This window comes from Rhipicephalus sanguineus, chromosome 4 (genome assembly GCF_013339695.2).
Source record: "Rhipicephalus sanguineus isolate Rsan-2018 chromosome 4, BIME_Rsan_1.4, whole genome shotgun sequence".
In the NCBI taxonomy this organism is placed as follows: domain Eukaryota; kingdom Metazoa; phylum Arthropoda; class Arachnida; order Ixodida; family Ixodidae; genus Rhipicephalus; species Rhipicephalus sanguineus.
This window is the reverse complement of record NC_051179.1, coordinates 62,570,271-62,586,339: the sequence shown is the minus strand read 5'-3', so window position 1 is coordinate 62,586,339 and position 16,069 is coordinate 62,570,271. Positions and strand designations below refer to the sequence as shown.

Here is a 16,069-nt window from a genome sequence, read left to right as displayed (position 1 = left end):
TGTCGTAGTGGGTACGTTGCTTGTGTACTTATATTAGTAGCCACAACAGAGTTTTTAATGGGCTCTAGAAATGCCGCTCTTCTAGCTTTCGCTGTGACTGTGCTGCGCTTCCCGCGCAGACCTGGCGTTCTTTTCCTTGCTCTATTTGTACGTGTTTAACTTGTGTTCTGCCTATACCAAAATATAAATTGTGTTGCGCGACTAAGCACATTAACTATTTACTTCATGCTCTAGCGGCTAAAATAAAGAGAACCAGTATTTCTGCCTAATTATATGAAGTAGAACTTTGTGCACTCTGATTTTTTGTTTGCATGAAAACGTATGACTTGAGGTCTTTTTTACCGCTAACCGGCCTTTGCCGACATTAGTTCATGCTTTGCGGTATCACAATTATATATCGCCAACACTTTACGAGATGGTGTCGCCAAATACTACATTAAAACCTCGATATTTGGTACTTCTTTCGTTTAGGAAGCCGCCAAATGCACTGTGTGATGTGCTTGAATGACAAAGTGGCACCCACATTGAAATGATTGGACGGCACGATGGACGGTACGAATGGACGGCACGATGATTACACCTAGCGTCATAACGACACGTGCATGCACTCACTTATTGGAGTGCATCCAAGTCTGGGAAGACGAAATGTCTGTGTATATCGTATAAGCATACGTACAAGCACTTGATTCTGTGCTAACACAACGGAATGAGCTGCCCTCTGAGGACGGTGCAAAACGTACGCACACATGCGAACACGGTGTGGCTAGCAGACGACGCAAGGAGCCATCCACACCGCGGGGTTTCTTCCACTCTACGTTAGGTGCCCACTCTGTTCGATAGAGCGGAGGTTGCACGCGGTGTCTCCGTTGGTGGGCGTGGCATAGCTACTGCGCATGCGCGGCTTGGCCGGGTGATGCGCTATCTGGTTGCTAGACGACGCGATGCTTGCTCTCTTTTTCTTTCTATATTTTTCCTCTCTCTACTTCTTTCTCTCTCCTTCGTTGTTCTCTCTGTCTCTCTTTTCTTTCTGCATTTCTTTCTCTCTATTTCTCTCTTTCTAATTATTTCTGTGATACGCTTTACTCTCTCCCCACCTCCTTTTCTTCCTCCTCACCATCGCATCTGTACTCCTCATGCTCAATTCCCTTTCCTACCTTCTTGCTACACTATACTTTGCGAGTCTATGCTACGCTTTGTTAGCGTGCCTGGATAGCCGAGTGTTTAGGGCGCTCGCTTTTGGATTGAGGGTACGCGGGTTCGAATCCCGCCTCGTGAAGAATTTTTTTTCGAGAAGAATTTTTCTTTCGCTTTGTTTATATCTTTCTTTCCGTCTCTCTGTTTGTTTCTCTCTTTCTTTCTCTCTCTCTTTCTTATCTCTCTCTGTACTCGTTCTCAGGTAGCCGCACAGTGGCACACACCCGTTAAGATGATGATAGTTTTCTGCGATCGACTCACAAGGAATGATTTGCTAAAATGCTTCGCTGTTAAAACGTACAGGGTCCCCTCTGCATCCGCCTCAGCAGACCCAAAGGCGAAAACCGTCTTCCAAGTCAATGTATTCACCTTCCCACGCCCCCCACCGAACGCTTTCTGCAATGAACGTGGTTTTGCAATGCCTCCAGGATCGGAGGCATTGTAAGCTTTCTGAACCTCACCTTGCTTTGCACTGCCTCCGGGATCGGTTCACTTATGAACAAGCCATGATGTCATGAGTTGACTTCACCGTGTGACATCATGATGACGCCGCAATGTGTTCACGAATTTGGAGATCTGTGACGTCATGATGACGTCATCTAGCGTTGACTTTTGGCATCAATCGTGTTGAGGCCGCCGGTGGGGCACGCCGACGCGGGACGCCGGTCAATTTTAGCGCTTGATGAGGCATCTAAGGCCTTAGAAAGTATCCCGGTATCTGTATTCTTGTATCGGTATTCGGGGATACCTTTTTGTCCTTTCGCAATAGTACCTCCGAAATATCCCCTTTACGTCAAATACAACTGTATCTCAGCATCTCTATTTTAGGCTTCCAGCTCATGCATTTCGATATCTGTATTACGGAATACTTTTCTGAGTATCTCTGCCTAGCCCTGGCAGGAACATCTTGCGCACCAGCTCGTAGTTACGCAGTACTTCGATGCTAGTGTCCACGTCCTCTATGAAGCGCCGCGCTTCGCCGTTGCTGGCATTCGGCTAAAGGAGTTGCAGGTAAGGCCAAGGAAAAAGGGAAAAATAGGCTCTGTAGGGACCACCCCGTCTGACAGAACGAGGTTTCCCTACAGTACGGAAGCAGATTTTTTGGAACGAGAACCGGCGTAGAAGACTGGTTACAACTTGATTTTGGAAAAGAAGGTAATTGATTACCGGTAACGAAGTGCAAGAAAATGTGATCGAATTTCCCAGAACGTTACAGTTTCGAAAAAGTAATCGATTATATTACAGAATTAGAAGAAAATGTAACTGAATATAGGTAATCGATTACTTGTAACGCTTTACGTAGAACCCTGTCCTAGTAGGTAGCTTCAAGCGCTGTACGGCCTATAATTAGGGCAGTATACTACTAATAACTGCAGCTAAAATGCCTGTCATCGTTTGGTTATCGACGTTGCAGAATGAAATCTGGCGAAATTTACAACATACGAGATCGTATCGCGATTTTTGGGCGTCCTGTCCATAGAACATGTAAATGACGGCAACCCGCAGGAAGCGTCATCTGTCGTGGTACTGCAAAAAGTTCCTCCTTGAAACTATGGGGCCGCCCTGCGGCGGTCTAGCAGATTCACCTCCTTAAATACTTCTTTCTCGTGAGAGAACAGCACGTAGAAGGGTATACCAGTTGTTGGGCGATGCCTGCAGAAATAGCGCGCCCTTATAATCAAAGTTCACACTTGCTGCTCGAGCGAGTGTCCATATAACTGTTATCGTAATAAAACGTGGCGTCTCACTTTAATTCTATTATTCTAGTTTATATTTATGATAACATCTAGCTGTCCGGGCTGCATGTACAAGAAAATATTTATCGCACTCTCTCCTTTATATGCTTGTTTTTTTTTTTTATTTCTGGCCAATTGTTGGCCATTCCCCCAGTGTGGGTACGAGCCATATATGAAGGTAATCATCATCATCTAAACTGCTACGTGGAGAACGTGCGGTGGCGCGCACGTGCGGTGGCGCTAGAGCCGCGAGGACATGAGAAGCAGGGCATTGTGCTAAATTAGCTGCTGCTGTCCACACGGCTGCGGGAGTAATGCAAAATCACGCGTTGCAGCACCCGTGGCCTCTCCCAGGCGTGAGCAACTCCCTTGGTTGCTGATGAGCAGCTACTATGGGATCCTGGCATGGGGACGTGCCTTCGGGCGGCCGCTGTTCACTGGAGACCATCGACCTGCTACCCTTCATCGCCTCGAGTAGTCTTTCCTGGCAGCATGCATCGACGTCGACAGCTCGGAAGCAGCAGCTGTGCCTCCACGAGGGTCCGTCAAGGTACGCCCGAGAGATCTACTGCAAAGAAGGTGAGCGCTGCGGCTCTTACCCCCGTATTCAGAAACGCTCCTAGACTTGAACTTGACTTCCCACCGCCTTGGGCAGCGCGTTCGAAACGCGTTTGTGCTGCCTTGGCACAGCCTAAAGGCAGCGCGTTCGAAACGCGTTGAAGGCGGTGGAAAGTCAAGTTCAAGTGAAGGAGCGTTTCTGAATACGGGGGTTAGTTGCTGTTTGCGGTATAAGCGTCAAGAGTTCATATACCTATCTTTATGCGAGTTTTGTGCTGAGTCTCATGTTTGCCGACATGTGTAGAAAAGCGTCCCTCTTTCTCTCTGGGTACTCCTGTACGTCACACTAACCTGCAACACCCATTTGCCCAGAATTTTGGCGAGCCTGCCTAGATCTGCTTTACCATCTTGCCGATAGTTACGGTATTCAGAAACGCTCCTTGACTTGAACTTGACTTGCCACCGCCTCAAGGGAGCGCGTTAGAAACGCGTTTGTGCTGCCTTGGCACCGTCTAAAGGCAGCGCGTTCCAAACGCGTTGAAGGCGGTTGCAAGTCAAGTTCAAGCCAATGACATACGGGAAGTGCCCATAGATGTAGGGTGGCTGAACGCGATCGGCAAGGACATGGGTATATACTCGCGGACAACTTTTCTTGGCAATGAAGGGAAAGCTACGGGGGTGGAGCGTCTGCACATGTACTGCTACGCGAAGTATAGTCCGGTTTGGCGCGCGTCTCGTAACGCCGTGGAAAGTGTTGGCTAGTGTTGCATTTCGACGCAAACGCTGCTTAGCGTCTAAGGTACGGGTAAAAGGCGCGACTTTTTCACGCACGCAAAAACGCAAAGTGACAACGTATAAAGTAAAAGAAATACAAATATTTCGCTTGTGTGCGCTGCCTTCCATCTCAAAAAGCTACATGTAGAAAATAAAGGAGTATTTTATATATCTCGCGCAGAAAATATGGACGCAAATGTAAGACTGCATTCATTAGCGGTAGGATACGTGCATTGTGGCTCTGTAGCCTTTGCCTCATTGCCAAGAAAAGTTGTCTAGCTGGATCCGCGCTTCAAGAGTGCTTTTAAGCGAACCGCGTGATAGAAAGGGACCTCCGCGCCCAAGCTCGCGACCGATTAGCGCGAGAAAATAGAGCTCGAGGATAAACTCGCGGTCCTTCTTTTCAACTATCAAGACGTTTTCAGGCCTCCTGGGGAAAAGAGATGACGTCATTATGTAACTTGACGTGACGACACGACGAGGTCACAAATTTTGGCGATGTGTGGCCGCATGATGAAGTCTTATGCTGACGTCATAACACCATTTCTTGCATCACCCATGTAGAATCCGCCGACGCCGAAAGTTACCTTTTGTTATCTATGAATCTTTTATCTATAAAGTTTCGAATCTATGAACACACCAGCCCAACAACGCTGCGTTTGGTGGGTGCGCGTGTTTCTGTGTTCATACGTGTTGTCTTCGCGCAGTTTAAGCTTGTCTGCTATGTGATACTTCACCTGTTTGCGCTTGGTTTTAGTAGCTTCGCCAGAGTAGCTTCGTGTGGAGTGTCCCTGCATATACAGACAAAACCAGCAGCCGGCTTTTTATGGCCTCAAAATCTGCAGTCTCCGCCTGTTTAAAAAAAAGGCCTTATCCGTCATTCAAAAGCACATACTTTATCGTTTTTATGTGAAAAACCTTATCATTACATTTATATTTGCCTTAAAAGGAACGGATTTTTGTAAAATTCTTCCTTGACGGCAAAGCTTCCATTAGCCACCTTTGGTCAAGTTGAGTTCTTGTAAGTGTTAGGAGGGGGTAGGGGATGGTTGTGCGAGCGCTAATAACGTGCTGCGTTGTTCTCATTTATCATCGCCGATCTTCGAGCTCGCGCTTGCGCAGTGCCCCCAACGCAGGACATGCATCACCTTAAAATCGAAGATTGTGGCACCATCACCAAGTGAACCTCTTGTTCTTTGCGCAGCACGTTGCGGGGGCCTCCGAAAAATAAAAACATATAAAAAAGGTAGTTGTGGTTTACATTCATAATATATGTGATATCGAAGGGTAATTTTGGTTTGCAATAGTTTTACATATAGCCGATGAAGTGTCCGAAATAATTACAAAAAAAAATGGTAAAGTGATAATTTGAGGTCGCGGTGCGGTGTCGGTGCGTCCACTTTGCGACGACTTTGTTTGAGATGCTGCGATTGCAGCGAGAAAAATCGGTCCAATCTCTTTGTTCGCAACCGCCGCCACTGGTGGTTTCGTTTCACATGGGCTGCGAATGGGCTGTGACTTTCGCTCTTTGACTGGCGCTGCACTCAAGCTTGATTTCAGGCATTCTTTGGGGCAGACAATGAAAAATTTTTCACATTTAATGTAAAAATGTATGCGTGATGACATTAAGTTTTTTATGAACGGTAGCGGAGAGCACGCTTGTTTTGTCATTTCAAAAACACCTTCCAATCTAAGTTCATTGGAAAGTGCGCAACAACGACCATAAGTAAAACAAACAAGTCGGCCCTATTTTGACGGCTCGGCCGACTCGGCTCATTTGCGACGGGTACCTCTTCACCGCTGCGAACAGCAACGTGTCAGTCGCTCGCCGCTGACCGTTGCGGCGGGCGAGGTCGCTGTGTTTTCGCTGCGAGGGAATTTACAACCTGAAAATAGCTGTGTGTTAGCGGCATGGAAAACAGCCTTGACGTATCACATGCGCTATAGGAAGGATGTCTGCTTCGTGGCGTCTCACGTAGAAATAAATAATTGCATGTGCCATTGGATATGCAGTTATGAGTCAATGACGTGACCCAAACGCTACGGGCGACCGCGATTAACGACATTAAATGAAACATTCCGGGCACTTAAGCTTTTGTTTTTAAAAGGTTTTAGATGCGAAGCATCTTATGGCGGAGTTCAATCCGGTGGTGGTAGTGGCGGTGTGCGGTGTGACCAAGGAGGTTCTATAGAACCTCTGGAGTGGCAGTCCCGGCCGCCGCCAACGGGAGCAAGTGAAGCCGCCGGCGGCCATGTAGCTAGAGGAAAAACACGGCGCGACCGCCATAGACGGCAATGGAATACGCGCGGCGCGCGCGTTGGTTTGCAGTCCCACAATCAAAAAATGAGATGGAAACTGCTTTAAACCCACGAACAGTTGCCTCTTCTCGTTTATGAAACAAATTATGTCATACTATTATGTCAGCTGCAGACTAATCTGTTGTCGAAGGGGTGCTTCGTATATCGAGCGCGCTGTAATTACATATGTGTTACTAGGAACTGGGTTTTTGTGTTGTAACGGCGTCAGTGTTCAAGGGGTAACCACAAGCTAACGTGGAACGCACTTATTCTCTTTACATAAGCACACATCAATCACGCGAACATTTGGCCAGAAGCAGGATTCGCAAGCATTAACCTACGTGGGCGACGTGTGCCATCACGGCAAGCGCAGCGCGCACAGCCTCGAAACGAGGTAGCTCTCGCCCTCTCAGACTAGACGCATAAAAAAGTAAAGCAGCCGCGTCCTTCGGTGTTTCGGTTTCAGTTTGGTCGGATTTCAAAAGAGTTACATCTTGCTTTTGCCGCAATTTTTTTTTTTCGTAACTATTTGTGTTGAAGCTACGTCAAGGAGGTAGAAACTAACAGGCTTTTGTAGATGCACTGGGAAAGCAGGAAAAATTGTAGGTACAAATTGTAGGTGCCAGGCCGTCTGCCCCGTTCTGTCGAAGCAGCATTCTGCGAAGTGAATAGAGCAGAGGTGGTTGGTTGGTTGGTTGGTTGGTTGTTCCTTGGCAACCTGGCGCAACCCACCGCGGGGTATCGGCCATGAAACGGGCGGCACCTTATTTTAGAGATAAAATTGTTTTACATGGAGCAGAGGTGGTCAGAGCTGGTCGAGCTGGTAACCGTCCTTAGCTCTCTAACCACTTCTTCGACCGGCACGTTCCCAGGTAGAACGCTGCGCGCAGTCTTTTGGAAACATGTAACACGGATAATCACGTCATGGAATGTTGCGTTTGCCAATTCCTCGATAAACATCCATCAAATTCGATATCCATGCACCGGATAAATATGCATGCACGCCGTCAGTCTTGACTTGCAAGAAAACACCAGAAAGCTCGGAATTCTAAGGGCGTTCTGACTTCCTACTCGTACCATTATTGCTCGGTACGTCCAGCTAGACTGCACCCACTTCGTGTACACACTTAAAAATCACGTACAACGTCGTGTCAGCGAACATTTAAAGCGTAAAATTTTCGTCGCTACAACTGCACGCATGTATTACATGTATGCGCACCTTTCAAATTGTTTCCATTTTAACAGCATGCACGAAAAACAGACAATCGTCAGCGAACGAAGTGAGGGCACTTACACGTGAAAAGTGATCCCAGGCGTCTTCTTATTGCGATTTGTGCAGCCATAAGCGACGCACGAAGTCGCCATGGCCTCGTAAAATGTTTAACTGCTTTACAAAAGCATGCCACCGTCCCCAAAGACAACTGCGACGGCGGGGCAACGGAGCGCACTCCGTCGTCTGCTTCCGAGTTTTTCCTTTTGCAATATGGCGGCGACCGGCTTCACTTACGGGGGCGCCACCTCCACTCCAGAAGAAATAGTATATAACCTCCTTGGGTGTGACCACCTTACTGCGCATGCGCAAGCCCTCTCCACACACCTCCTCTCCACTCCTCCTTCCCCTTTCCTGTGCAACACCGCGATGAGCACCAGCGCATGCGCGTCCCCTCCAGCGCCCTCTAGAATATTTTCAGGCCTGCTCACTACTCCGGGCATGGCCTCTGACGTCAGTCATTTTTGACCCTCGTCTCCTGCTGAGTAGACGTGCGCATGCATGCTCACGCCGTTTGAGAGAGCAGGATTGCTAAGCCTGACGAAGCCTGCCGTGGTATACTGGTGTTTCTTTTGGCGTCTGCTTGAAGACCGTGGTCTGCGTTTGTGAAGTGCTGCGTGGTGATGTGATGTGCTTCGTTCACGGAATGTTGTACACCTGCAAGCTCTCCCAATGGAGCAGTGCTGTGGGCCCAAGTGTCGCCGATATTGGCGATGTACCGAAGGTTCCAGTGGTTTCATTCTCCCAAGGCGACCAAAAAGAGAAATGAGAGCGTGCCGTTCATCGGGATGACATCGATATGCATTCTCTCCGTGATTCAAAGGTATGTGTAGTCTATGCTACTTGCGTTTCAGATGTTTTAAAGGCACCACCTCTAACACGTTCGGTTATTTCGATAAAATAATGCCGTGTGCACTTCTGACTTAGCGTAAGCCTTTACATAAGGCACATTTAGCTGAGCGTCGCAGACGCTCACCCCCGCGATGATGTAGCGTCTCTTGAGAGTGCATAGATTTCCCGTTTTTGACGAGCGCGTCTTGCCGAGACGCGGTGAGCTTGGCTGCTAAACGACGGCGAAACGAAGTAGACTCACCTCCATGCTCCAATCAAGCGACTTCACAAGCGGTGCGAGAGATGCGTTTTGCGTTCCGCTGCTCGCACCCCGAACTCATAAAAATTGAGCAATAAACGCGCGTGGCACTATATTCTCAGAACAGGCGTTTTTTTCCTTCAGGGTCGGTAAACATTTCGCTATTTGCGCGTAGCACGGCGGGCTTCTTTTGACTGAGAAACGCTAAGCAGTGGCGGTGCGTGGCGTCGTGCATCTGTTTTGTATACATAGTATTTCTGACCGGTGCTCCGACCACTTTTTGCGGTAATATAATTATGCGCCAGTCTCGCAAGCACCTTCGCCTAATTTGTTTCCTTGAAATGTGTACTGCTGCGAGTCAGCTGAATTGGGATGCCTGTAGACACCTCATAGATTTTGTTGTTTTGTAACTGAGCAAATAAGTATCACAGTGGAGCGGAAAGCCTGTGATAAACCGCTTTCTTAAATGGTTTTCAGGTGTGTGAGCTCGATTTCAAGCCAGAACACTTAAGGACGACTACCAAGTACACCGATCCAAGAACCGGCAGGACAGTAGTAGCTCCCATGGGGGCTACTCGGCTGACTCTGGACCTCTGGACGCAGTGCCGACAATTTTTCTCGTTTACCAAATAAATAGAAACAGTTTCTGCGCATCTTATGGACAGTGTGACGTGTGTGCGTGTGTAAATGAAGAATGAAGTATGAATCAAACTTGCCTTATTCGTCACTTTTCGGGGCCATCAACCTTCGCATTTATAAATCGGTCACATTTTCGATAGCGCATGATCTTTTCTTATTTTTAAGTGGAATAATAAGTCGCTTACAGACCAATCACCAAAGACTCTAAAGCGTAACACATTCCTTAAGCCAGCACCAATCCCGACGCAAAAGGCAAAATAAAGCTGTTACGCATGTAAAACTAGCCGCGAACGCTTTATCATTTCATAGGGGACTATAGTGGCAATGGCTTCACTGTCTCCCGCGCGTTCGCTCGCTCGGCCAAGACGTGTGACGTCACGGCGGCAGTGAGCAGGCCTAAATTTTTTTTCTAGGTGGCATTGGTCCCCTCCCACTCTCTCTCCTCTCCTACGCCCCCCCCCCCCCCTCGCGCGCCTGTAAGCCGCGTTCTCGCTCGCCCTGTGAGAATTAACGGCCAGGCTAGAGAGAAGACATGACGCGCGTAGCGTTCCTCTTCGCGTTCCACGACGCGAGGTCGGTAGCATGCCCAACGAACGCCAACGGGACGCGATCGTGCAAGTACTACGGCTTCGCATCGCCCCATGGTCCCCTTGAGCGGGAGATGGTGTAATTTTAGGGGCGAAGCTCCTTAAGGCGGCACCCGTTCGTCCCTCGTAGTCGCAGTAGTAGTAGTGCGTAACCAGTCGTAACGCTAGTACCAGACCTTGACCTCCAAGGTGGTGCCGGTGGGAGATTTTTCCTGTGCGTTGTTGAACAATAAAAAATTCGCAGCGTGCGCGTTAACTAAAAGCCGAATTCTTCTGTCTCTCATTCCCCATTAGCAGCCATTGGCATGTTCCAGTAGGAAACGTTAGTAGAAGTAGAAGTGTAAGTGTTAGCTAAAAGCCGACTTCTTCTGTCTCTCATTCCCATTAGCAGCCATTGTTTACCTCCAAGGTAGTGCCTGGTGAGATTTCTCGTGTGCGTGATTAAACAATAAAAATTTTGTTCAAAACGCCGTTGATTGATGAAATAAACCAACGAAAGACGCCAGATGTTTTCTAAAAGCAAAACGAAAGAACGCCAGATGTTTCTAAAGCAAAACGAAAAGACGCCAGCTGCTTAACGAAAGACGCCAGATGTTTTCTAAAGCAATGGTTTTCTAAACAATGAAAATTCACAGCGTACATGTAAAATAAAAGTGAGCTCCAAGTCGTCATAACTCATCGAACCTTTAGTATAAACGCGCCCGATCTCACGTCGGTGATGATGTACTGGGCAGAATTCACGGAAGATTCACGGTTTACCGATGAACCTCCGCAGCTTCGCCCACTCATCATCATTCACTCCGTGGATATGTTGTGATTTTTTTTTTCAATATACTACTTGTATCAGTGCTTAATTAGCGAAAAATATGTAAAATCGTCATGTGAGAATTACTCTCAGCCAGCCACGTTTCATAAATATAATGTATCTATAGCATTGGCAAGTGAACGCTCTGTTAAGCCAGCATAGTATGGGCAAGAACACGTGACCTCTGAGACGCAGCGCATTGGCCGAGTGTGTTTGTGCGTATAGCTTTGCCAGCACTGAACGGGCGCTCTCCCGTGATGATATCTCCGGTTGGGCCGAAACATGTTTTCGTTTCTTTGCTTAAATCCTGTTTCACGACACCTGCTTCCTAATATTTCCTTCCTCCATGCACGAACCTGCCGAACGTATTTGGTTCGCCATTTTTGCCAGTCGTTCTGCTGGTGTGTCCGAAAGAATGCTGCGTGCATTCATCAGTGTCAAGGTGCAAAGAAAACCGCGGCTTCATTACGATTCGTCGTTTATACTTAAAGTAATTCTCTTGGTCCAAAGAGAAAGTGAATAGGCAGCGTCCTTCTGGTGTCCTGGAGATATGTGGTCGCGATTGGCGAAAGGCGGCGTCTATCCGCCTCGTGCATCGGTATGGTGGCGCCACCGCTCGGCTAAGGCGGGTGTGCCCTCTCCCAACCCCCCATAGGATCCCATGCATTTTGAATCAAGTTTGCGATTTCGTTGCGCAAAAACAAACTAGCGCCATCTCTCGACAATACGCCACACCGATGACGCAACACGTCCTCTTGCTTCCACCGACTGGCCATGCTCCAAGCTAACTCCTCTCTCCACTTTCTTTTATTTCTTTCGGTGGCCGTGAGAGCGCGCGCTGCGCACTGTGCTGTAGTGGCTGTAGCGCATCCGACAAGACCGGCTGGGCTCGTCGTTTCGTCGCGTCTTCCTTGAACGTTGCAACGTTAATATTGTGTTAAGGCGGTGGCCACACGTCGGACGATGAGCCCTGATTTCGTTCAGCTGCCATCTCATCAACGGCAATGTTTCAGGCGCCTCAGTTGTGTACTTTTGTCCGTTGGTTGCGGGACAAGATGGCCTCCTGCAAGACCGCGTTTTTCCAAGTCAGCTGTGTGCGTAGTTCTCGGCGTCGTAGCAGTTTGATGACGCGAGGACGTCAACTGGTGCTACATCGTGGGAACCGCTGAAGTGACTGCAAGTTTAACGACATTGTGCCAGAATATTCTAGCGTACTGTACGCGCACGATTGTGCTACACTTAAAATACCGCGCTTGGCCTCGAGCGTCAACCTGGTACGCCTGTGTGCAACAAGCGTCTTGTTATCGTTGTTGCGTCGGTTAATATTGAATTGCAATTGGAATACCGTTTTTGCAAAGGTAAGTGAAGCTGTAAGTAGTTGTTCTGCTATATGCTCGCTACTCCACGAACATTACTTCTAGAATCGCATTTTATTTTGAGCTGCACGTACCAAAGGAGAATCTAGCATACGAGATACATTGCACGCGTGCGCATTTCCTATATAAATCTGAGTAATGCCACGCGTGCGCATTTCCTATACAAGTCTGAGTAATGCCATGCTCAATTTAAAGCGCATGTGTTAGAGGATTGTGGCTTCAATGGTGAAAGTGATTAGATATTCTGAAATATGTGATTGCAATGCAGTTAGAACTTCCTCATATGCTAATACGGTCTGTGAACAAAAAAAAAAACGCTGTGTGAATGTTTGTTGGTCATTTGGTACAGTACTTTCACGCATTATTATGCAGCTGTGTGACGGCTGTTAAAAGTTAGATTTTGGTTTTCTTGGCCTATAGGCCAAGAAAACCAACACTCGTAGCACTCAACTATAGTTGAGTGCTACGAGTGTTGGGCGAAGATAAAATCGCGTGTCTTTTGTGCGTTTCTTAAGCAGACATACAGCCGTAATAGTCATTGTTGTACTGTTTGGGGTGTTCAATAAAACAAGAATGCTGTTTTGTACTGGAACAGTTTTTATTTCATCTGTGTTAACAGATCACGCAAACAACTTGGACACATGCACGTAAGAAACGTACGCAGTGCATCGCGCGCACGCATAAAAAAACGGGCCTGTCATTTTAAAACAAATAATATAGAACAATGGACGTAACAGACGGCATGGTTGTCTAGTGGAGCAGCGTCGGCAGTACAAATATCAAACCAGAATGAAACATGAATAGAAAAACGGAGAGTAACAGGCGCTTTACCCACGGCTTCTATGAGCCGCGCATATCCACCTATCGCCACCGTCCGCCGTTGGTGGCGCCACCAGTACCACTGAAAGCAGCAGCGCACGAGGCGGATAGCGTTTCGTCCTGACGTAACCTAGTTCTAATGTTGCGTTCAGCGTGTGGTTCACGGTGCGTATTCAAACCTCCACTTTTTTGTTCCACTGTGAGTGGTAAGCCTGTGTCACTAGGTAGGTCTCGTTCATCGCCAAATTGTGCAGGTCTTCACGCTCAGTGATGTTCGCGTGAGCGGCGTGTTTTCATGCGCGTACATTAAGTAGCTTGAAGCCCTCTACAACGAACGGACGCAGCCATGTATCAATCAAAGAAGGCTTATAAGCCCTTCAGTCATATGAATTATGAAGTACGAAATAGGCGCGCGCGAGCACGGGGCCGTTTCTTATTTCGCGTATTTCGCGCGCTTTTGTTTTTTTTTATCGAGAAAAATAACCAGGCAGATTTCAGCGAAAAATAATTGCTCGATTTCGAAGTTATTTGAGGCGGCTTTTAAGTTAATATTTTACTGACTCGAGCAAGAATAAATAAGTTGGCTAGTTAAAGTTAATTAATTATTAGTGCGTAGTAATGAAAAAAATTCAGGTTGTAAGTGCACACAAGATTACCAAGAGTATACGGCAGGTAGAACCTTTCTAGAGCACATGGTTTCAAAAAAACAAAATAATAAAATTTGGCAGATCCCACGTACCGTGGGAATCAATATTATGCGAAGCATGCGCGGGACGGGGACTGTGGCGTAATTTTTAACATTGAGCGAAACGTTACGGAATGACGCTAGAGAAATATGGAAGTGGTGTACGCGCACTCATATGATATAGAGTGGCATATCTATTATAACGCCAGTTGTTTACACTTGCGTAGCGATGGCAACAGACACATAGGTGTTACCAACACCAGACACGGTAAGCTGATTTGTAGTGCTTATATTCTTGAATACTGGATAGCACGTATCCGAACAGGACAAAGAAGGAACACAGGCGCACAGGGCAGGCATAACTCGCAACTAAGCTTCATTCAGGAAAGTTTCCCTAGATATATACACAGCCGCATGGCACGCGCAGGCGCACTGCACGTACGTACGTTACAGTCACAGTTGCAGTTGTAATGCTTGTAATTGTCCGTTATGACGGGGAACGCACGCACATGCGGAGGACGAACGCACGAACCCGTGTGCATGTGTGGAAGGGGTTCTTGACAGTTCTTGATCAAGGTCATCATCAAAGTGATCAGTGAGCCCGAGCAGCTGGACGGGACTTGTTAATCGGATCGGTTCGAGATAGCGGCTATGAGGAGTCTTAAGTGTAGTGAAGTGCGAGGTATAGTGCAGCTGGTGGAAATCCTGGATGCCTCTTACGATGAAATGATATGTGATGCATCCTGTCCTGGACGTGGCAGCGAGGTTCTCGATGCCCTCTCCACATCTAATCCGTCTTTCACGCAGTATAAAGACCAAGCATTTTTGGGTCTTGATAAATGAATGTTGAAGACACCGGTAATGATGAGAGGCCTGGTCCTCTCAGCAGAAATATTGTAGGAAGCATTGACGCCGGTTTTTGCGTAATCCACGTGGTCCACGTTGCGGACGACGTGTACGAGTGGATGGTGGTTGAGCGTCTTCCAGGGATGTTCTGTCTTCAGTTTCCTCACTTTCCTTGCGTCCGCCGCGGTGGTGTAGCGGTTAAGGTGCTCGGCTGCTGACCTGAAGGCCGCGGGTTCGCTCCCGGCTGCGGCAGTCGCATTTCGATAAAGGCAAAATGCTAGATGCCCGTGTTCTGTGCGATCTCGGTACATGTTAAAGAATACTCAATGGTCAAAATTTCCGGAGCCATTCGCTACGGCGTCTCTCACATCATATCGTGGTTTTCGGACATAAAACCCCAACAATTATTATTATCACTTTCCTTGCGTCTGTATCACCTGACTCTGTATCACCTGTGGCACATACCCGCATAACAATAACTCTGGTTTACGGGTATGTGCCACACGTGACTGAGAGAAAGGGTTTCATGACGTACGCGACAGGTATTTTGCGTTATTCATGTCATGACCAGTGAATCGTGTTCGTCATACACTGATCCCCTGCTAGGCCAATTTTCGTATAGTATTACAAGTTATACAGACGACCAGGAGGGCGTCCAGACGTAGGCGGCTAGATAGATAGATAGATAGATAGATAGATAGATAGATAGATAGATAGATAGATAGATAGATAGATAGATAGATAGATAGATAGATAGATAGATAGATAGATAGATAGATAGATAGATAGATAGATAGATAGATAGATAGATAGATAGATAGATAGATAGATAGATAGATAGATAGATAGATAGATAGATAGATAGATAGATAGATAGATAGATAGATAGATAGATAGATAGATAGATAGATAGATAGATAGATGCTGAGGTTCGCTAAGAAATGCTTCGCATTTAAAAAGTCTGGCTCCGAGTGGGCTGGGACACCCGGTATGTGCTGACTAGAAGCATAAACACATTTGCTTGTTAGTCAGTGCCGCGGTCTATGTCCTTTCTTGTGCCGTCTTTTCAGCGCTCTTTTTCCTGCTCATGAACCAACCAGCCCAATGCGTATCCTACTGCGGAACGCTATCTGGATCTCCGTCTGTATAATCCCCTGTTGTAATACTATTACTGTGCACAATAGAGTAACTGTTAAAAAAGAGCAAGCGTAACTGCGACGCTGTGCTGCGCAGCCGATGGACACAAATTGACTCTATTCGAATGTGGTCGTCAGCGTACCAGCGAAACGTTGGTTGGGCAACCGACTCGTCGTCGGTTGGATCTATTCGGTCTGGCGGAATACGCGGTGCGAGCGCTTTGTTGGTGCTGGACTCCTTCAGCATGCCCCATTA

At 47.4% G+C, this 16,069-nt stretch overlaps 2 protein-coding genes across 2 annotated transcripts in view; one reads left to right on the top strand and one right to left on the bottom strand.

Moving 5' to 3' along the window:
- The window catches only part of LOC119390090 (glutathione S-transferase Mu 2), a 302,300-nt gene that overhangs the window by 106,489 nt on the left and 179,742 nt on the right, over positions 1-16,069 (bottom strand). The gene's annotated exons all lie outside the window — the stretch shown is intronic.
- LOC119390093 (uncharacterized) overlaps positions 3,271-16,069 on the top strand; it is a 38,690-nt gene continuing 25,891 nt past the window's right edge. Inside the window, exon 1 of the mRNA XM_037657635.2 lies at positions 3,271-3,509. Coding sequence (XP_037513563.1) covers positions 3,336-3,509 — 174 coding nt within the window. The 5' untranslated portion in view covers positions 3,271-3,335. The remainder of the gene's footprint in view (positions 3,510-16,069) is intronic.